General features: G+C 43.0%; 1 protein-coding gene across 1 annotated transcript; it reads right to left on the bottom strand.

Moving 5' to 3' along the window:
- Positions 1 to 23,025, bottom strand: sestd1 (SEC14 and spectrin domains 1). Its single transcript, XM_084907571.1, has 19 exons — positions 22,722 to 23,025; positions 21,064 to 21,133; positions 20,825 to 20,933; positions 20,089 to 20,179; positions 19,855 to 19,968; positions 14,858 to 14,971; positions 14,647 to 14,741; positions 14,493 to 14,548; positions 12,494 to 12,565; positions 10,726 to 10,883; positions 8,329 to 8,451; positions 7,971 to 8,165; positions 7,694 to 7,808; positions 7,430 to 7,595; positions 6,611 to 6,692; positions 6,394 to 6,516; positions 3,521 to 3,712; positions 3,287 to 3,390; positions 1 to 2,469 (listed from the first exon to the last, which is right to left on the bottom strand). Exons 2-19 carry the CDS (start codon positions 21,131 to 21,133, stop codon positions 2,196 to 2,198), a joined length of 2,253 nt encoding a protein of 750 aa, XP_084763697.1. The 5' UTR covers positions 22,722 to 23,025; the 3' UTR covers positions 1 to 2,195.
- Between the last annotated feature and the right edge of the window lie 628 nt (positions 23,026 to 23,653).

Genomic DNA, 23,653 nt, shown 5'->3' with positions numbered 1-23,653 from the left:
TGAAGTTCAAAAGCTTTATTTAGAGAAGGATGCTGTATTGATGTCATGGTACATGTGAATAGACAGAAGGAACAAAGCATATAGCAATTACACTTACAGCAGCAATTATTGGTCAAACACCAACCAGTTACTGAGAGGTTTGCTTGAAAAATGTCAGGGGGAAAAAAAAAAGAATCCGTCCTTTTGGGATGTTGCTACGTTGGCTAATGACAACCAGATACTAGCCTCTGAGTGAACAGCACATGGTCTGATTTCCACTATGATAGGAAGTTTAACATTTCAAGTCCTTGACAGACGTAAGAATCATGAACACAATGTTACAACAGTGATGGATGACATGTCCCAGAGACCGCATCAACGGGAAATAGTTAAAGTCCAACTGAAATGAAAAAGAAATCGCTCTCCTTTATGCACATTTATTTGTTCGAATGTGTAACTACAGATATGAAGGCCCAAAACCCCTCCTCCACAAGAGTTTAAAAATAATACAAAAACAATATTTTGAAGAAATGTTTTTTAAAAAAAAAAAACAGGGGGCAGTGTTCTAACAGCCAAAACCTAAATATATATCTGGATATAGCATGTCAGTCCATGATCAATATAAAACTGTATTAAATGAATAATCTGACATTTACATTTTGATATACTTTATTACATCACACTAACCGCTGTAGTCACACACACTGCTCGACCCCAGCTATGGTCAGAGTGATCCATCTCCTTATCCTGGATCATGACTCACGTACAGGAAAATGGGATCACTTGAAAAAGAAACTACACCCACTCATTTGTACAAAGCAGTGTGAGAACTGCTGACTCAGCCACACTAAAGCTAGCCACGTCAAACAGTCTCTGCCTTCACTGTTGAGTTAAAACTCATTAGCATAAAATAATGGTAGCTGCTCATCCAGAAACTGAAAAAAGTATGCACATTCATGATCTTTAAAACAGTACCTGATGGTGTGTCTTGATGAAAAAATGGCCTCCTAGAAGCTGAATCATAGACACCTTTTCCTACGCCCATGTTACTTTGTTTAAACTACAGATGCAAAGTTTGCTGGTTACTTAAGTCAGTCCTTTAGTACATGTTTACCTTTACTAAGATATTTGCAGGAACACAGCTCTGCCATCTACAAAGTGGCTCATGTAACATAAAATGAAGCATCTGAAAAGCTATGCTATGCTAATGCTAACTTCTGTCTGTGAAGCCCTGCTCTTGCAGGTCAAAGTTGTTGTTTTTTCCTGTGTCCAAGAAAATAAAGTTGGACTTTTGCTTTTTTGTTTTTTTATGTTAAAGCAGAAAGAAGTTCATCCAAATAAGAGCCTAAAAGCCATTTTTACTTAGCATAATTTATCTGAGTATTAGTTAACGCAGTTTACTACTCTGATGCCACTTTCTGTGAACCCTTGGTAGCAGAAGGCAGGTGTCCTTATTCTATATATGATGTACTGTTTAAGGTGTAACAGGCTGTATTCCTGCATTATTCATTATTATAAGAGTTTTTATTGCTGGAAAAAAGGAATGACACGTGTAGCACGCCGCTAACATCAGGCTAGGAATAAGGTGAATAATGTAGAGAAAATTTTAAACTTCAGGCAGACTTTAAAACAAATTCCAACGAGTACAAACCTTTTACTTTACACCGAATAAAATTTGTTCCTGATGCCTTTTTGAACTTTAAACATTTCCTTGAGTTCCAGAAAGCTGGACAGAAGCTTTTTTTCCAGCCTGTTTGTACTAAAGTATCAGGACTGTTGATGCAGGAATGAGACCAACAGGAAGCTGGGGTAAGCACCATAGAAGCTCTGTCTACTGTAGGGATTGAGGAGGAGGAAGCAGTTAGATACAAGCTGGGACTATTCTCACCTGAAATGGATTATTTTACAGATGATTATCATCAAAGGAGTAGACATTCCAGTAAACAATTCCAGTATTTTACATTTGTTATGCCTGATCTTCCAGAACCAGATGGAGGAAAGGTGTCCAACATGTTCATCCTCTTGCAGGAAGTGTTATGCAGTGATGCTGATGGTGCAGTGTAGTCTTAATGTAGGGAAAAGCCGCTGCAGTAAGAGAAGCAGCCGACAGAAGGCGATCCTGCCCTAGGCGAGAACACGAGAGGTCTGTAGAAATCAGCAGCCTTTCGCTGACAGGCTTCATTAAGGCTGCTCGGTTTAACATCGTCAGCGATCCATTAGCAATCCTGTGTAGCCCTCTCCAAATCTTCTTCCTGCTGCCCTACATCCTCCTCCTCTTCATCTTGGTCTTCTTTTTCACTAAGTTCTTCTCCAATTACATCTAGTCTTGCATCTTGCCCATTCAACACTTCTTCCTCCCCCTCATCCCCATCATTGTGCAGCCTCGCTTCCTGCAGTTGCAGCCGCCGCTCTTCCACCAACAGGAGGCGCTCTCTGACACCCTCTGCTGCTGCCGCTGTGTCAGTGGGACTCCCAAAGAACTGCTCGCTCCTGGAATCACAAGAACCCCGATTATGAGTTGCTTTTACATCATTACTGACAGGGACTAGAAATAGAGAGCATCCCATATCGGCTTCTCTTCAATTGCTCCCAGTTAAATTCAGAATCAAATTTATAATCCTTCCCCTCGCACACACGGTCTTGAATAACCAGACCCCAGGCTCACTTGTGGTTCTTAAGATATCTAAAAGTAGAATGGGAGGCCGAGCCTTCAGCTTTCATGCCCCTCTCCTGTGAAATCAGCACTGTTCTTTTAATCATTTGTAATTATTAATCTGTGGCTCTCTTCCACAGTCTGTGTTTTATCCTCTCCTCCCTCATCCCCAGCTGATTGTGTGAGATGGCCACCCCTCTCTGACCCTGTTTCTTCCTATTAAAAGGGAGTTTGTCCTTCCCACTGTTGCTAAGTGCTTGCTCAAAGGGTGTTGTTTGATTGTTGGGGTTTTCTCTGTATTATTTTAAAGTCTTTACCTTACAATATAAAGAGCCTTCAGCTGACTGCAGTTGTGATTTGATCCTATATAAATAAAACAGAATTTAACTGAAAACTGAACTCATCAGGTTTGATAATGCAGGCATGTTTCAGAGGACCTTGCTGCGACATGACACCTGTAAGCCATGAGGTAGTTTATTACATTTCTGTGTTGATAACTGGCTCTTTATGTTAGGTTTATGCCAGTAATTACTGGTAGCAAAAGCAAAGTGAATTCATGTGGCTCTAAATAGCCAAATAAGTGTTTGCATGATTTAGGATAGCATTAAACATATAAAGTCATAATTCAGGTAAGTCAAATGAATGTGTACGTACCCATCAGGGAAGATCACAGGCATGGTCAGTCTGTCCAGCAGAGTTTTGCCCAAAGAGTCGACTTCATCTAAAGACTCCGCCTCCACACGTTCCTGCTGTAACACCTGGACCATAGTAAACATACAATTTAGACTTTAAATAACCGTGTGGCTTATTTTAGTCAATAATGGCATGCTGACGCGTCCAGACTTGACACTGATGTAACATCTGATAGTTTAAAAGTGTTTTTGTCACCCTCTCAGCAGCAGTGTGGAAGTTGAGAGCCAGCTCCAGTCTCTGCTGTCGCTCCTCGGCGCTGACGCTGAACTGTTTCCAGACTCTGTTGAGGCGAGGCAGAGTGTCTCCCGACGAGCGCGTCGTACAGCGCAGAGACTGGCAGAGGACGACGGTGGCCTGCAGCAGCTGGCGGCCATAATCGTAGGTGCTCTGAAGGAACAAGAAGACAGAAACATATTCAGTTCAATAACATCTAATATTAATATTTAAATATAATCTGTTAGACTGACTGCACTTCATTTTGTGCAGACATTCAGACAGAAACGGCACCTGGATGATGAAACCCGAACGAGGTTTCATCATAATGTTCTTATGTTTCAGGTACATGGGCCAGACGTGGCCGTCAAAAAGGCCAGGTGGGTCTGGTACCAGGTAGTTTCTTGTGATCCTTTGGCATCATTAGCTTCACAGTTTTGGTTTTGAGTAGCCAGCCTTAAACTAGCAAATGGATTTCCATGAAACTGGTTTGGACACTCTTCCAGCAAGATGAAACTAATTTAGTATGGCTTCTTTGCAAAATGTTTCAATTTTCAGCTACTTGGAGAGTTTGAGTGCCTATTAAGGTCATACTAAAGCATCTCATCTTGAATTGAAGTCCAGACTTGACTAGGCAACTCCAAAAGAATCATTTTGTTTTTCGTGTTTTGGACTTGCTGTTGTGTTTCAGATCATGTTCCTTCTAGATAATCCAGGTGTGCTTGAGCTTGTCCTGAAGCAACAAAGCAACCACAGACCATCAAACTACTACCACTAGGTTTGACTGTTGGTATGTTTGTTTTATTAAATGGTGTGTTAGTTCCACTCCAGATGTAAAAGGACTCAAACCTCACAAAAAGTTAAACTTTTGTCAGTCTACAGAATATTTTCTCAAAAGTTTGGGGATCATTAAGATATTTTTTGACAATTGTGCGACGAACCTTTGAGTTCTTTTGGTCAGCCTTCAGTCTCTCTCATTGTTAAAGCATGAACTCTGCCCTTAACGGAGGCCTGCAGTTCTTTAGATATGTTGTTCTGTGTTCTTGTGTGAGCTCCTGGATGAGTGGTCGCTGCACACTTGGAGTAATTTTGGTCAACAGGCCATTCTTGAAAGGTTTGCCACTGCTTCAAGTTTTCACGATTTGTGGATAATGGCTCTCACTGTGGTTCACTGGAGTACCAAAAGCCTTAGAAATGACTTTGAGGTGTTGGCTGTCTGATTGGGATCTGGGATGCGGGGCCTCCCTGCTGCTGCGGAGCCTGGGGCGGTCTGCTTGCCTCCACCCCGGGGGAAAGGGTAACATCTCCTGGGTCTAGGTGCCGTTTCCCCCTCCAGGGGCGAGGGTACCTGGACCTGGGGTATAGAGTTTGTTTGGGGAGTGTGATTGTGTGTACAGTGTCCATGTATGTCTATCCCTACATTGGGTGAGTGCTGAGTATTTGCATATGTGTGCATGAGGGTGGGAATGCATGTTTGTGTCTGTGTGTGCCTGTTTGTCTGTGTCTATATGTCAGGTCGGGTCTTACACTCCACCTCTCTGGGAACTCCCAGGCCCTCCAAAGGCCTATCTCCCCTCACCACACTCCCTGCCGGTAACTGATGCCCTTAGGGGTCGGTGCATTGGTGGTTCTTGGTGTCCGGGGCTGGGCGCTCAGGTATGTACCAGCTCACTTCCGGTGACTACTTGGTGGGGCCTGGTGCCTGTTGCTCAGTCAGGCCTCTTCCGGGGCAAAGGGGGCCCTCGGGCCTCCAGGCTCTGGGCCTGCAGAGCCGGCGGGCACGCCACTGCAGCCCCCTCTGGCTTCTGCTCCGTGGCTACTGGGTGACCCCTCATCTGGGGCTCTCCTCAGCTCTTCCCAGGAGGGTGGCACGGATGCCCCTCCGGTGGTCCTCCTTGGGCTCTCGCACTCTGGGGCCTCTGGATGTCTGGGGCCTGGATCTCCTCCATGCCTGCTTCATGCCCTGGGGGACAGGGCTATGGCTCTCTACATCCTCTAGCAGACCATTACATGGGGAAACCTTTTGAATACAAGCACGCTGATCCACACAGGTGTGCACACGGGTGTTCACTGTTCATAGACATAAACTACACCTTTATTGGCTGCTATTTCCAAGCACATTGTGCGCTGTCGGTCCTACGTGCTGCACAACAACATTCAATATTTAGTATTTACTGCTGTTTACACTTAGCTAGACTAACGTGATGGTGTTGTGTTTAGTATGTTGCTCTGTTTTTTTTGCTTGTTTTCTTCTTTTTCTCTCAACAGGTGATCCAGGAGATTTTTTTTCTCTTCTTTCTCTTTTTAAGTGCCTTTTCTCACTGTCCCTCTTCCCTTCCGTTTTTCTTTTCCTTCATCTTTCTTTCTCCCTTTCCTATCCCTCAGTCATGTCTGTCCCGTCTGTAACAACTGAAAATAAAATAAAATAAATAATAACAACAAAGGTTGATCCAATGGACCAATACGGCAATGCCATGATGATCCATTTGGCAAAGTAAATCCATTGGGTATCCTTGTTGGTCTTCAGACAACAATTCTGACGGCTAAAGAACCAAATGGGACAGGCAAAAAAAAAAAAAAAAAAAAAGAAAAGAAATGACTTTGTAACCTTTTCCAAACTGTTTCTTTAGATTGTTGCTTGATGAGTCTTGATTCAGCAGCTCTGGCAGTAATCAGGGTCGTCTCTGTCTAATATTTAAATTTGTTTGATGGTTTCCAACATTTAAGTGTGGAAAACACACAAAACACTAAGACATGAGGAATAAGGCAAAAACGTTATGAGCACTGTCATGCTGATGTTTAGGTACATCAGCTGGATTTTTTACGTTAGCTAAAGATCAAGTGAAGCGTCTCACCTGAGCGACATCCACAAACTTCCTGTGTTTGTCTAGCATGGTCCTGGTCTCCTGAGAGTCGTCTCCCAGTCTGACGTGAGTCTTCAACAAGGCGTCCAACAACTCACTGAGCCACTCCACTGCCTAACCGGATGCATGCACAAATTAATCATAACATAAACACATGAAATCCACATATGCGTGTGTGTTTTGTTGCGTTTTGTGTTGCATTCCTCACCTGCAAAGCGTCTTCTTCACATTTAAACAGTTGGACCATCTGTAGCATCTTCAGCCTCCTTACGTCCACCATGTCCTCACATCTGCAACACACACAGTTAAATACGCCTTCAAGTCTGGAAAACAAACAACAGAACAGATTTTCACACCACATGCTCTTCCTGACACAACACCACAGGGAACTGTGTCTAATCTCCAGGGGGGTTTGCTTGTTAGGTAATTGTGTAAACCGCTGCCACTACCACAAACAAACCACATACCTCAGAATCTGAACCATTAATGGAGCGGCAATACAAAGTTTGTCCTGAAGGTGGAGCCAGAGGACAGGGAAGAGAAAAGTTTAATATTTGAACAGAAAGTTTCTCATTAGAACAGCTCCCTTTTTTGTGGGTGTAAATGAGAAAACCCAGAATGTAGATGAAGCCCAAAACTGGAAAGTTCACTGTGTAAAACATTTGATATTTCTGGAATTTTTTAAAAACATGATATTAGCCTTGTTAAAATATAAATAAAAGGACAGCAGTATTTGTTTTAAATATCCACCTGCATTTTGCACAGAAGCAAACAACTCTTTTTGTTTTTCCTTAGCCGTTAAGCTTTATTCACTCATTTTTTGAGGATTATCGCATGAGTGAGCTCTGAGGGAACCACAATCAGGATCGGGGACTTCAGATATCGGCTTTGGTTTTTATCCTGTTAGGAGTGGGAACAGGCAGTTTTTGACTCTAGCTTTAAGTGGGGAGCAGCTTCCTTCTTGGCAAAAAAGCCCCCCAAAAACCCTCACTCACCCCTCCCTGTAGCAAAACAAGACAAAAGTAACCTCTGCTTGCGAAGCTGCATGTCCTCCATCACAGACTGGATGTGTTGAACGCTGTCCTGCTGTTCTGTGGTTGGACTCTCCGTTTCCTCCAGAGGCCAGGACGGCTGGCTGCACATCTGCTCCAGCAACAACGCCCCCTTCTGTCGCAGCGAGGTAAGACCTGCCTCTGCATTGGAGGAGATGGTTAATGTGACGGAGCAGCTTCATGAAAACCATTAATTATCCTGACGGAAAATAAGGGGATTGATTGTTCTGGGTACAAACCAACAGTCTGCAGCTTCTCCTCCAGCAGTTTGAGGTTTTGTTGAATAGCTGCTCCATCAGCTGGAGCCACATCAGCGCAGAGCATGCCCAGCAGACCGTCCAACTGCTGAGACAACTGCAGAGACAAAAAACAAACCTGGATCAGTCTGAAGAAGTCATTAGCATTTTCACAGGTCTACCCATCCTGGATAACAGCTAGACACAACATTATAGGTTAGAGTAGATTTCTGCTGTCGAGCTAGGCTAATAGCCTAGCAGTGCTAAGACTGTGCTTTACCTCCTGCGTGGTGCTGTGAAAGCCCTGTGCTGCCTGCAGGACGTTCTGTCGGCCCTCCAGCTGAGCCGCCTGGCGGTAGCAGACGTCGCTCAGCTGCTGCTGCAGCGCCTTCAGCTCGGCCACTTCCTCCTCCTCTCCGGTGCTGAGCAAGGCAGCAATCTGCTGGTTCAACTCCACATAAACAGCAAACCACTCCTGTACACACAGCGAGAGACAGAATTAGCTTGTGCCTCACAGTTCTCAAACATCAAAAGCGAGTTTCTGTGATCTTTTAACAGGGAAACTAAAAACAGCAGCCGACTCATCAGATTGTTCAAATCACATGGTTCTGATCACGGTGATGTGTGTGTTTCGTTACACTGTGCTGGCTCTCGATCTCCTCGTGTTTTTGTTGCAGAGCCTGAGCTGATCGCATTGAGTCCCCGATCGTTTGCTGAGTCTTCAGCAGCTCTGAACCCGGACCCTGCAGCCAGGTGACCACCTGGAAGAGAGAAACACAAAATACATGATCTCCTACAGAGTCAGGAGGACAATCTACTCTGGGTACCTTCGCAAGCCGGCAAACTTGAAAAATGGTGACCATAAAAATGTAAGAAAACATGTACATTTGGTTGACATCTCACGCAGAGCCAGTACACTGAAACTGAAGCATCTGTGCTGAATTTGGCTATTTTTATTACCATTTTCTTTAATGCTTCCAGTTAAAAAGCAATGAAACTGTCAGCAACTTCAATGTGAGGTCGATAATGCATGAAGGAGAATTTGAAAGAACTTAAGGGAAACCACAGCAAAGCCCAGTGCTCAAAGAATCTGACTACATTAACTACACTCCTTAATAACGTGATGTTAATAAAATAATAAATAAAAAGAAAGTCTTTCCTCGTATGGGCCACTACATTAGGCACACTGAATACAAATCAACAGCCAATAACATGGAAGCAACTCCATGTGTTTAGGCATGTAAATGTGATCAAGACGACCTGCTGAAGTTCAAGGTGAGCATCAGAATGAGAACTTTGAAGACTTTGAGCGTAGCTTGGTTGTTGATGCCAGACAGGTTGGTCTGAGCATTTCAGAAACTGCTGATCTGCTGGGATTTCCCCCCACAAAACCATCTCTGGGGTTTACAGAGAATGACCCAAAAACAAAAAAACATCCAGTCAGCAGCAGTTCTCTGGGTTAAAATAGGCTACAGTAACTCAAATAACCTCTTGTTATAATCAAGGTATGCAGAAGAGCATCTCTGAACATAATAAAACATTGAAGCAGATGGGTTATAGCAGCAGACCACACTGGGTACCACTCCTGTCAGCCAAAGGTAGAGGCTGAGGCTACAGTTCACAGCTGCTCACAAAATCAGAAAGAGAAGACTGGAAAAACTTTGCCTTGTCTTCTGTCACATTCAGATGATAGGGTCAGAATTTGGCATAAACAACAGGAAAGCAGCATTGTATTAAAAATGCTGGCTGTTGCTGATGGTTTAATGGTGTGGGATATCTTTTCTTGCCACACTTTAGGCCCATTACATCAAACAGAGCATTGTTTAAACGCCACAGCCTAACTGTATTGCTGCTGACTATGTCCATCTCTTTCCTGCCAACTATGTAACAAAGCTCAAATCATCTCAAACTGGTTTCTTGACCATGGCAATGAGTTTACTGTACTCAAACGGCCTAGGTAACAGAGCCACTCAAGCATCTGGCTTGCATGCACTTCTGGATCATTTCACTCTCCAACAGGAACCTCGGTGCATCTCAGAGCAGCAGAGTGACCAGCAGGATCTTTGAACCTACTGCTGCCAGACGTGATATCAGTATACATCATCACATGTGATTTTATTAGATACAAGCTTGAGAATTAAATTAGAATGATCAGTGTAAAGTAAACCAATGTGTAAGCAATTAAAAAGGATTTCTCCTTGTCAACATCAAAGAGTGGAGCCACACTTTTTCTTTCCCCCCTTTTTCACCATCCAAACCTATGTATTCTTTAAAAAGGAAGCATTTACCTCTGTCTGGTAAATGCTCACTTCTCACAAACTCTAAACCCAGTCTGCCTGTTCAGGTAGTGAGTTTTAAATACAAGGAAAAACCAGGATGCCAACACCTGTGACATCACATCAAGAAAGCGGGCTTCATGTGCAGAATTGGTGATGGGTCTGAAATGTGTGTAAGGTTTCCCTGGAAAGCAGTATTTGCATGATCATCATTTTACTCAATAATCTAAAAACTATGTGAGTTACAGCTTCATACAGCTATCAGTATGAAGGCTGTCTGTGTGCTTGTATTTATACAGCACAGTAACCGCTTATCCAGATGTGTGTGTGTGTGTGTGTGTGTGTGTGTGTGTGTGTGTGTGTGTGTGTGTGTGTGTGTCAGGATCATAACTTAATTGTATTTATCAGGTCAGTGATGCCTTGAAGAGCTTGGGCACACACATGAACAGTTTGATCAAGATCTAGGCCAACTTTCCACAACTACCTCAAATCCTCCGAGCTAGTGACCGACATTTTTCAGTTACTATGGTAACCCTAGGCTCATCTCCAAGACACTGGTGTTAACCATCAGCCCCTGCAGCTGAAAGAACTCCACAAACAAGCGAGTTTACTTCATCTCGCCCTCAAGTGCTGCTGAGCAGTGAGGCAGCTCACTGACACCAAGGGTCAAAAATAAAAGTTGCTAAAAAGGATGAAACGCAGCAGTGTTTACAACTGAAATATATTGAGATGGACACTCAATGCATGTGTGCGCGTTACCTGCATGACTTTGGTGTGGATCTCATCTAGCTGGGTGCGTTTGTTTCGCTGCCTGCAGAGCTCCTGGTATCTGGTGTACTGCTCTCTGAGGGAGTCCAGCAGCTTCATCACCTGAGGCTGAGCCAGCAGCTCCTCTTCCATTGGACACCAGGCTGGACCTGAAGTTCAGAGAGAAGTCAGGAAGAAGGTCTGTGGGATTTTAGCATTTCACATCTACTCTTACAAAACGTGCTGACAATGGTTCCTCATCAGGAAACTGCAATGTCAGCTCTCTCGTGTAGGATACCCCGGCACTATAAAATGAACTGTTCAAATAAAACTTTATGACTGTCTCTCTAAACTTTAATGATTAATTCACAATAGGAAAACTGAGCTAAGGTGGATGGAGGAAATAAACTAAACTGATCATCTGCAAGTGTGATCACCTCTCTAAAGAAGTAGTTTGGGACGTTTGCTGCACTGGAACATTCAGTTGTTTTTAATACAATGTCTCAAACTTCCCAGGAATAGATGTCCCAGCAAACTCACTCTAAAGTCTGACCATGTAATATATTCAGGGGAAAAAAACCCTCAAAAGTGGCATCTCATAAGTTCATGACAGTGCAATTAGAAAAGACTTTACAAGTATGGTTTGTGTTGAAGGGTTGGAGAAAGCCTCAAAAAAGCATGGCAGCATGACTGCATCTGAACAAACCACAACACTTCTGGAACAAAGCTCTTTGGACAAACAAACGACACCACAGTGGAGATGTTTGGCTGTAACACGCAGCACCACATTTGGTGAAAATCAAACTCCTCTTACCAACTTTCAAACACAGTGATGGAGGAGTGATGATTTGGGCTGGTTTTGCAGCCACAGGACCTGGGCAGCTTGCAGTCACTGAATTGTTCATGAACCCCTCTGCATACAAATTATTCTAGTCAAATGTGGATTATGCAGCAGGACAATGATCCCAAGCACAGGAGCAAATCTACAACAGAATGACTGAAAAAGAAAATAATCCAAGGTCCAGAGCTCATCCTGATTGAAAAGCTGGGATTTTAAGAGAGCTGTGCATCAACAAATGCTCCAAATCCAAAAAAACAAAAACAAAAAAAAACCCCACAATGGGCTAGAATTCTTCCACAGTGATGTGATGTGATGTGAGAGACTGATAAACTTTAAGCTTAGTCAGAGTTTAGAAGGGCTCCATCTAAATTTACTTTAATTTCCATGGTTATACTTTTACCAACATGTCTGTCATTTAAAAAAGAAAAAAGAAAACCTCCATGTTTCAAGTCACAATTCTCGTTCACTGGGCCTGTTATTTTTCACAGGTTGCAAACAATGGCTAGCAACTTTTCTGGCTCTCTGCCAGTGTAAGGTTTAGTCCCATCAGGCCTGACGATGCTATATTGCATTTACCTCACAGCACTTTGTTTAAAAAAAAATCTGTGATGATTCTACATGTGCAGCTTCTTGAAGACATACCACAGTAGAAGAAGATCAGCATGAACTGAATTAGTGGATGCTGAGGCCTCAGCTGTGATGTTTAGTAGTTCTTAAACAATGTTACACAGAACTCCAGTAGCCAACACAGCATCCACTTACACTGCGTCACACTGTACTGTACACAGTGCATAGTACTCTCCAGGAAATGAATGGCTGCATTCATGCGCCAAACTCCAGAGTAAACAAAGGACACCTCTTAATTAATCTATGCATCACCCTTCTGTCTGAGCTGAGCCAGCACAGCGACATCTGGGTGACTGACAGCTGCTTGCTCACCTCCCTGTCCTCCTCCTCCTCCCTCTGAGCCGTTGAAACGTCGCTGCTGCAGCTCCGACAGCAACTCATGACCTTCAGAGAGAGAGAGATAGAGAGAGAGAGAGGAGAGTTGAGATTTAAAAAGGTGGTAAAAAAGCATCAGAGGCAATAATGAGTCAATGCTTGTGTAAATGCTGCTAAATTACGAAAGGATCTGGTGGAGGGAGGAGGGTGGTACTACAAACAAAGACTCCTTTCACCTCAGCCCAAGACGTGCATACACACACACACACAATCATAGGCCCCTCTGTACAGTCAACACATCCATCCTTCCTGTGTTTTCAGTGTGTTCTTTAGATTTTGATGGTAGCAAACTTGCAATGGAAAAAACATATTTAAAAAATACAATTTAAAAAACGTTCCTTGTAAATGCAACGATGAAAAGAAAACAAAAAACACACAGCTTGCTTTGTTTAAAGGTACAGTGAGTAAAATCTCACCAGTAAATCTCAGTAGATCGCAGATTGCAGTCAACTGAGTCTTTCCGCTCCCAATTCGAATGCATAATCCGAGCTACAGTAGCCACTGTAGGACAAACAACTCTGGCTGCCCTTCATCCGTAGTAAGTGTAGGCTGTCAGTTTGCTGTTTAACCCAGCTATCGATATGTGTCCACATCCCTTTACTCTGGAGGAAGCCGTAAAACTTTGTGAAAGGAGTCCGATATGAGTTGATGAATTAGTGAAGATCGCTTCTGTTCGATGACAGCGATACTGAGGTGAATGTTGAGGATGTCCTGAACTTTTTTGTCAGCAAGCACTGCCTTTTTTGCTGCTGACAGCCTGTGTAATATATTTGTGTATATTTATGAGTACAAAATTATTTATTTTTGCATTAAATAACCTGAAAAAAAAAAGAAAGAGTGTCTTTACTGTTTGAAAAATAATTGTGTGTGTTCTTCCAGTTTTGTGCCCATGGCTCAGGACTGCAGAAGCCAAGTGTGTTGTGCTGACTGGCTAATCATTAATACCTCCGCTGTAGTTACTGAACTGCGAAACCACCGCTTTCTAGAATCCAAGAACTCAATCAAGTGGATAGAGTCTCGAGTGGGAGTGGAACGCCCACCTGCCTCATCAATCAGCACTTTTCATTCGACATTACCAGTTAAAATACAGATTTTAATCAGCAAATAACCTTAGAAACAGCTCCACTAGAGCACCCAGCGTGGCTGACATCTTTGAAATCTTTAAGAAATATCTGTGTTTATTTTTTTTATTTCCACAGTGTGCAGCACCCACACACACCCAAGCACACTGTAGCAAAGATTATGCAAAATGCCTCGACTTCCTAAATGATCATTCTGCTGCACTGGTCTATAAAAGCAAAATTACTTTAAATTGTGTCACTGCCCAAATACTCGCAGACAGACTGTTTGTGCTCTTGGCAAGCTGTAGTTGTCACGTCTTTGTAAAGCACTCCAGTCAACATTTGATGTATTTAAACATGCTCTATTAATTTTTCCTGTGTTAGAATTGTATGTTTCTGCAGTAAGAAGAGCAGAATGATTGTTCAGTCAACCGTCATGTCTGTGCTTCATTATCAAGATATTCTCTCCCCTCCTGCCGCCTGCTTGACCTGAAAGCTTGATACAGTTTATCATTGTGCTTTAGGAGCTATCATAGAAATCACTGTGTGCTTTGTAAAGAAGTAGGTTGGACCTCAATGGGGAAAAGAGGAATGCACTACATTATTTTTCCATTCACAAATGTCCACTACCTGATTTTCAAAACCACTGCTCATCTTATCAGGAGTATTTAATCACTCCTCAGGTCAACACCAAACTGACCTTTCAATCCACTGAATCATTTAAAGAGGCTTAAAAAAAGTCGAATGCCTCCTCACGCTGGGTGTTGTTACTATCGAGAGTTGCATGTATTTTACCTGCTAGTCCAGCAGTACAAATCAGATTTACATAATCTTAGTTCCTGAAAGAGGATAAAGTAAAGAAAACGTATATTTACCAGTCTGAAGGACAGTCTCAGGGTCAAACGATGGCAAGAGGGCACAGTCGGCAGATCTGCAGAGGACAGACAAGACACACGGCTCTGGATTTCACCCGTCTGCCCTCAGTTTAGTTTAAACTGTAGACGTGTGTGTGTCTGTGTGTATACATACTTGTCCTTGTCCACTGAGCTGCTTTTATCAGCATCATTGATGATCGACAGCTCGTCCAGCAGTGACGTAGACTCCTTCGTGAACTTCTCAAAAACCTGCAACAAAGCCAAACACTCAGTTCTGGTGCCAGGTTACCACGGCAACAAATATTTTAAGTTACAGAAATACCTTGAAAGCGTTAAAAAAAAAAAAAGAAAGAAAAAAAAGATACCAGTCTCTTGTTGAGCCAGTCGCTGTGGTCATAGTCCAGACTTCCTCCGAAATCATCCGTCAGCTGACACGGTTCAATGTAACGAGTCAGCTTATTGGCTGAAACCAGGATCACCTGACAGGAAGCAGAGATGCCAACATGCAACACATGAGTATATCTGTAGGGAGAAACACACTAAACACACTGTGTGCAATTTTGAGAAATGTCATGTAGGTTTCAATATAGAAGTAACACAGAGGTCAACCTGGACTATAGAAACTAACACTAAACTACAGAACACTTCAGAAATTCTAAGTCATCCAGAACAGACAGTCTATCATAAAGCCACTCAATATTACTTACAGATTTACAGTTTGTGTGACCTTTTAAAAGAAATGCTTTATTAATGTTTTGGAAATCATACCTTTTGTTAGAAGCATTTACTAATTAGTCCATGGCTTCATCACATATATGTAACAGCAGGCATCAAACTCAAGGCCCAAGGGCCCAAATCTGGCCTCCAGTAAATATAAATCTGGCCGTGCTAGTTGTAGCTGTGTTCTGCACATCGATATGCAATGCGCACGCACCACAAAACTAAATAGAGGCGCACTCAACTGTACCTGCAAGCTAATACAAAAAGGCACAAAAAATAAAAAAAGAAGAAGAAAAAGGAACATTGAGGGCATAGGTGCTACATATGGTGCTACATCCATTTACCACGAGACACTCTTATATGTCTTGGATTTTGAAACCACACAACCAGCAGGGAAACTGAGCTACAGACTTGGAAGAGAGTCTTCAGAAAGACACAGGCACACACAACGACGAATAAAATATCTTTCTATCAGCCGAATCTCAAAGTTTCATTAATGGCTAAGTGGTAAGACGCCAAGGCAACTTGTTGATTATCTATTGATTTGTTGAGGCTTTTATGTGGATCAATTTGTGTAAATGTGTAACGTAAGGCTACATGGGACATGAATGAGCATCCACCCAGGATATTTTATTTGGATTGAAGTAGGGCATGTCAATAAACTGTATACATTCAAGTCCATCATTTGTTGGACAAATACAATTTTTTTTGCCACCACAGAGGATTTTCAATCAAACAATCAACGTGTCGCTAAAGTGCAGAATATCAGCTTGAATTCAACTAATTAAAGGATTGCATTAACTCCATGGAATTACAGGTTTTAATACATAGAATCCCAATTAGTCCTCTGGCATGAACCTGAAACTGGAAGAAAACAAAACAAAACAAAAAAAAAAAACACCTGCACAGTCCTGAACCGATGAATGATGTGTTTATTGATGATGTGACTGTTGATAGGAGAGGCAGGATGAATTGTGAAGTGTACAGGGCTAAAGACTCTGCTCAGACAAATACTGCAAAACTGATCGGACTGTACTTCACTGTGTAAATCGATAATGACCCAAAGCATGCTGCAAAAAACAAGTGTTGAGTGTCTCGATGCAAAGAAATCAAGACTTTTTCAGCGGCCAAGTCAGTCACCTCATTTCAGCCCAGCAGAGCGTGCATTTCAGTTATTAAATACAAAACTGAACGCAGAAAGACTCACAAACATGCAGTGACTGAATGCGTCTGCAGCAAAGGCCCAGCAGAGCAGCTCTAGGGAGGAAACACAGCATATGGTGATGTCCATGGATTCTAGATGTCAGTCACTGGCTGCTACGGATTCTAATCCAATAAACAATCCTTACATTTAAGATCATGTTAGTCTGTCTAATTTGAGGCTCTGATATCAGTGATTGGTGGATTAAACACAGTTTCTTCAATCTCTGCCACATGCCAGGCAGCCAGTCTGTGTGTTCATGTCTCAGGAGCCCTCCTGTGAGACATAGGTATGTCTGAGGAAGGGCATACATAACTAGTCCTTGTTTTCAGAGGACATTTAGAAGCCACTGCACTGAGTGCTGATTGCTTGGATCCATCAACCAAGCGGAGTGCTTGGAACACAATAAACTTCTCTTTTGGCTTTCTAAATCTGCAGATGGCGCGTTCAGCATTCCTGAAATGTAGTTTTTAAAAGAGAACAAACAAATATGAAGTCCCTTTTGTTTTGTTTTTTTAAATTGCTGCTTTGTAAGTAAACCTGGTAAGACAGCTGACGTCGAGTCGAACTTCCAGTTGTCACTGCAACAGATGCCGGCAGACGAATTGGACTCAGCTAGCGTGTGTCTGCATGTTTATTTAAATGTGAGGTCAGATGTTTGAGCAGCTGTACAACACACACCCTGCTGTGTCACCCTCAGAGACACTCCATAGTTCGGATGAGTAACATTTCAGCACCATCACTGGAATCTCTAACAGCTGTGTGTGCGTGTGCGCAGAGGGGCGTGCACAGCAGAGATGTGGCCACCAGTGACAACGCAGCATGTATGAAATTCAGCAACTTGTAGCGACTACAGGAAAAAAAAAAAAATAACCGCTGGGTATGCCAGTGCATACTTAAAACAGGTACATACTTAAAACTTATCTAAACTTTGAAGCAACTGTTAATACATTTAGAAAAGACAAAAAATAACTGATTGAGATATGACAGTGTGACAAATATATTAGAGGTTTAGCTATGCAACCGCAAGACCACCAGCAATCAGCCACAAGCTCAGTGATGATGGTCTGTGTATGGGCGGTAATACTCCAGTGCATTGAATGAGACAGATGTAATTTATGAGACCACCAGCTCTGTTTCTTTTGACCATATTGTTTTAAATATTTAGCAGTTCCTGTTGCTCATGAGCTGACTTCTGAAATGTCCACATGTCCTTAAACGCACCACCAGGGAGATTTCTTGCCCTGAGAATAAAACCAAAAAAGCTCCAATTTCACTACTAAAAGTCACCTTAACATTGGCTGTGACGGATTATCTTTATTTAACAACTATCAACCAACTTGCTGTGGTTGCCATGGTAACAATCGTGGAGCCAACGTGGCTGTGGAAATCTGGGTCACAATGACTACTGATCTCTCTCGGTAAAACCATCTGTTGTAATAGAGGAGGAGGCAGATACACAAACACACTCACACTCCATTGATCCTGTCTCAGGTTTCCAGCAGCACTCAGGACAGTTAACGACACTCAAGGTTATTATAACTGGCGTACTTGCTCTGTGCGTGATATCGGGTGACAACAAAGATCAGAAGGGTACGTGTGTACGTGTGCGTTTTAAACCAAAAATCAAGAGGAAAAGAAAATGAGAATGAAAAAAATCGTTTGGTTCATTCCAATGTTGGAGAAAAACTGGGACATTCACACTGGTCCAAGTCCTCCACGTAAAAGCAGCCATTTCATCCTTTAGGTGTGGCAGTTACACTGTTTTTGTCTGAAGACGGGGAGGACACAAAGTTGCACCAACAACCTTTTGGTGACTGAGAAGAAATCAATTCAACTTTATTTACATAACGCCAAATCACAACAACAGTAACCACATAGTGCTTTATACTGTAATATAAAGACCATACAATAACAGACAGAAAACCCGAACAACTACACGACCCCCTTTGAGCAAGCACCGGGTGATAGTGGGAAGGAAAAACTCCCTTTTAACAGGAAGAAACCTCCAGCAGAACCACACTCAGCAAGGTGCAGCCACCTGCTGTGACTGGTTGGGGGTGAGGGGAAGAAGACAAGACAAAAGACATACTGTGGAAGGGAGAGCCAGAGCTTAATACTAAGTAATGATTAAATACAAAGTGTTGTATAAACACATAGAAAGTGAAGAAGAAACAGTGCATCATGGGAAGCTCCCAGAAGTCTCAGCCTCCTGCAGAGTTGCTAAGAGAGGATTTCAGGGCCACATGATCTTTTTATCGAAAAGAAGTGTTTTAAACCTAATCTTAAAGTAAAAGTAGAGAAGGTGTCTGTCTCCCAAATCCAAACTGGGAGCTGGTTCCACAGAAGAGGGGCCTGAAACCTCAAGGCTCTGCCTCCCATTCTACTTTCAAGTATCGTAGGAACCAAAGATTTTCCAGGATGAATAGTAAAACTGATTATTTCGCATAAACTGGCCCTAAAGTAACCAGTGCACAAGTGACTGAGTTAAGAGTCAGCACAAAACAAAGTGAAAAGAAAATAAATACAATATTTATTGTATTTGTATAGCGCTTTTATTAGAACCACTTCTCACAGCCGCAGTAACAGGAGTCTGGAGCCACGCAGCTGTGTGGGGCTATACTTAGGGCAGAGCGTTGCACTGCGAGAGACGCCAAAAAAAAAAGCACAAGCAGCCTGCTGATAATGACCAGTACTAACAAGGTTAAGTTTTACACAAAGTGAAGCCAATGCTGACGTGAGCACAGTTTGTAAGGTATTGCCCTGATGCCGATGTGTGGCCATGGATTTCCGTCATAAAATGATGAGCATGATGAAAGATGATTGCAAGCAGATGTTATTTCCCTACAAGCAGGTATCCCGACACGCAAACTTAACAACTGCATGTGTAAAAATAAGCAAACAAAGCAGCCACCATATGCTGTTAGGCCCTCTCAAGTGCTAGGGGAAGTACTACCTGCTCTTGCAAGCAGCTGCTTGTGAATTTAAAAGTCTACATGTGGGAATCAACCTGATTTTTGACAGGCTGGAGATGGAAACTAAGAGTTTACACCACGTGTGACAGAAATCTAAAGCCAGAGCTTTGGATTAGGTGTCACCATTTCTCAAAACCAAAACATGTATAATACTGCAAAAAAAGAACAGTGTTAGTCTCTGTTTCTTCTTAAGGATATATGGAACATGGAAAGTTGGAGCAGTGATGAAGGGAACCAAACCCCACTCTAATAATCTGAGGTTACAAGAAATGCTTCTCACACGCCGGCCATTTGTTTAAAATGGCCCCAGATGGGGAAAATCCCAGCTTCACGTGAGGCAAAATATGACTTGTTTTCATTTGAGGTACAAATCTTCAACATCCACAAACCCACTGCTCCAGAGAGAGATCGTGTTTTAAGTGTAAAGTTAGCTGCAAGCTGAAGCAGAAGCAGCTCAGAGACTCACCTCAAAGCCCAGACGGTCTTTCTCCTTCCAGAAGCAGAAGTGTGTCACCTTCTTATCCCAGAATTCATCTGGCTTCACCACGCAGACCAGCGACACTTCAGGTGGGATCACATTCTGAAACAGCATCAACGCCATCATTAGCCCGCTGCTTTTTAAAGAACACCCATAGCAGCCAATGCATTAATGCAGCTTAAGCCTGCGTTGTGCCTGCGGGGACTCCAAATGTGTTTCTACCTGCAACATGAGCACCACAGTCTTCACAGTGTTCCACTGAGACTTCCGTCCATCCACGATAACAGTGAAACCCCGAGCCTTACACTTCTCACTGGCACAGACAAAGAGAGGGAGTGTGTTACCAACACCGCACGCACACCCCATCATTTACATACACAGTTTCCTGTTTGAGCATCATTTGGGTAGCCAGCTCACCAAGCTGCTGCTACCGAGGCTACTTTATGTTTTCTTCACCAGTACAAATGGTAACAAAAATAAAGCCTGAGACTATTTTTTATTTGTTTTATATGCTTTTCACACATTCCCAGCATCGGGTATATTTCTGCTCCTCTTTCAAGTCCATCTATATACCAGTTTGTCAGCTATAAACAACCTACAGGAGCTTAAACAGCTCATCCAGCATGTGTTGGAAGAAACGAAGCGTGAGCTGAAGAGGCCAGATATGGAAAATGGGACTGAATCACCTGTGGAGCTGCCAAGAATTACAGCTGTCAGATCATGCTGGGGACGCTCAAAAAGGACGAGCTGAAAAATAGTAACACTTAATAAACTAGAATCATCCTTTAAGCTGGATTTCTACACTCGAGCCACAGGGTTCAGATCCAGCAGCTCCTCGCTGACAAGCCAAAACCCAAACATGTCTAAAAGCATTAAAAGTGAAATCCAACAGTCTCCGGGTGACACAACTGCTCTGGGACACACACCAGACTGTCCTCAGTCGTGTCTCTGTGTGTACCTTGGGATGCTAAGCAGGTAGTCCAGCGTGGCGCTAAGCTCCTCCATGCTGGTCTGATCTGAACTGAGAGGGATGTTCAGAATCAGACCACTGCGCCGGTCTTTGCCCCCTAAAGAGTGACAGGCAGACGGGTGGGAGAGAGGAGGAATCAGATTACAGCTCAAACTGGGATGACCACAGGATTGAGGAAACAGGTGTCGATATTTCATTTTCTTTTATTTTAAATCCAAGTGTTTTACCTGACAAGAAGGCCAGTTTCTTCTTGAGAATGGGGAGGATGGTGGTCGCTTCCATTGTGACAGCAGACATCTGTAAACACACATGCAGACAGTTTTTCCTCCTTAAGTCTAAGGTATCCTTTCTAAAGCTAAAAGCAGTGTGAGTCAGTGGAAAAGAGGCCCACTGTTACACGAGATAGTCAATAAACTCCAACACTAGACCACAGTTTTCAAACCTGCACGATCAGATGTTGGCCCACAGGCTCAAACTTTAACAGCTCTGAGGTGCTTGACCAGAATGTGAATGTGCATTAACTACACAGAAATCCCGCAGCTAACGAGTTTACAGCGTCCTTGCAAGTCAGTGCAGGAGCACAGCAGCCATAGGTGATAAAAAACAGCTCTGGGGGTCGCTGCTAAAAAGCTGCGTCCAGCTCCGAAGTGTCAGAGCAATATCAGCAAAGCAGCACTGTGATTTTCGTGTGCGGATTTTCTCTCAGCTGGCGCTTCTCCCGGCCGATTCAGATTCTTGGCTCCGGCCTCGGCCTGCGATTTACTGCCCGCCTCATCGGCATGTCAGCGCGGTTCAAGCAGTCAGCCAGTAAATCAGTCAGTTTGCATTTCTGTCAGCTTATCGGCCAACTTAACATCTGTGGTGATTTTTTTTTAACCCCCGCCCTTTCTACAGTTGTTGCATTGTTTCTCACACTCTCCTATTAAAGGCTGTGCTCCTTTAAAGAACAGTCTGGGCTTTTCAGTTAATTACAGCAGTGCTGGAGGACTTAATGTAGGCTCTACAGAAGAATGTCAAACTATTCCTTTTTTATTCCATCTCAGTGTTTTTGTAGATTTAGCTCCTTACCATCTAAGCTGCTTTCTGTTGCTTGTAATTTGAGACACAGCAATCACCCCCATGCAAGCCATAACACAGGATTGCAACTCCTTTAATTTTAGTGTAGTGTTCGGATTTATTCAGTTACAGGCATGCTGAGTGCAATCATGCAGTTCACATAGTGACCTTGACGTGATGTGGCACACAGACACTCAGCACTTTATCGAGCTTCTAACTTGGAGTTATATTAAAGCTTTGTGTTTGCAGTATTCTTGTTTTTGGCCTTACAGTGAGTCATGTCGATCTGGTGTCTGGAGAGCTGTGGGGTCCTTGCTTTATTACATCTGATGATCACACAGTTCTGACTAGTTGAAGATTTTGAAAAACAAAATTCTTTCAGTCATGACATATTTTATAATCTTTACCTCTTTTTTTAAAAGTATAAACTCATGCTCCACCATCTTCTGTTACTGTTTGTGTTCTACTCCTCTGCTAAACTTTGCGTCACATTTATGATTTGGCACAAAGGTGTTCATTGTGCTATTTGCAGCAGATGTAGTATTAGTTAGATTAAATGATTTGGTCCCTGCAGCACCAGTCTGTGTCTATCTCCTCCTGGTGCTGCTGCTGATGGGGCTTCACCTTCGTCCTCCTGCAGCTTATCCGGCCCAGCTCGGTGTGTCTCGGCTTGGTTCGGCTCGGCCCACAGACACAATGACCTACATTCACAGCTGCAGACTGCGGCTGCTGCAGCCGTAACCTCCCCTTCACCGCAAACCTCGACCCGCCCAGCCTCGGCAGCTCCGGGATCCACAACAGCAGATATCGATCCCGCACGTTTTCTTACCTTTTCAGTCAAATCTGCGGCATTTTTCCCTGTCCCGATTTTTTTCCTCCTCCTAGTGCCCCCTCCTCTTCTCCTCTGTCGCTTCTTCTCCTCTGCAGTTTTTCCCTTCTTCCTCTCTCTTCCCTACTCCTCCTCTTCTGTGTTCTCTCGGGCGGATTTATCAGCAGATAGTGAATCTGTTCTCCATGAAAAACACCAAGGAGCTCAGCGACCTCACAGTACGCTTTCAACACCGCTGCAGTCCTACTCCAAACACACACTCACAAGGCAGGCGTTGGAGCTGGCTGTTGTGCGCAGCCTCAGTGTAGCCAAATCGAAGAACGCGACTTCCGGTGAAAACGACTTTCCAAATAAATGCCTGGAGGAACAATTTCTCACCACATTTTATAAAGGAGCCAATGTTTACTTATGCATTACTTATCAGCATTTATTTACAACCACGATTTGCACACTTTTGCCCTCTTGTTTTTTTCGTTTGGTTTTTTCAGAAACATTGGAAATATGTTGTGTGTGTGTGTGTGTGTGTGTGTGTGTGTGTGTGTGTGTGTGTGTGTGTGTGTGTGTGTGTAAAGTTTTATTTTCCCCATTTCCTCAGTATTCATTTTACATCAGGGCACACACGTGGCCACTTTGCTAAATAAATAAATATAAATACAAATATAAATATCGTGGTACATGATAAATGTGTAAAAGTACAGAAAAAGTTCCGGTAGTTCAGTGCAAAGAATACCATGTCATGTAATTATAAAATATCAACTTTTTCTTAATTGACAGAAAAAATCCTTGAAAAACAAACAAACAAAACTATGGACCCACTGTAATAGTGGGAAAAAAGAAAGTTTAATTTAACTGTTTATCTGTGAATTATTACATTGGTGTAGTAGAAATTCTAGTCTGGCACCCATCCTCTATGGGAGGTTTCGTTTTGTATT

This window comes from Perissodus microlepis, chromosome 16 (assembly GCF_051167445.1).
Source record: "Perissodus microlepis isolate ML-2025 ecotype Zambia chromosome 16, ASM5116744v1, whole genome shotgun sequence".
NCBI classification, from domain to species: domain Eukaryota; kingdom Metazoa; phylum Chordata; class Actinopteri; order Cichliformes; family Cichlidae; genus Perissodus; species Perissodus microlepis.
The sequence above is the reverse complement of the archived record's forward strand: the minus strand, read 5'-3'. Positions and strand labels throughout refer to the sequence as shown.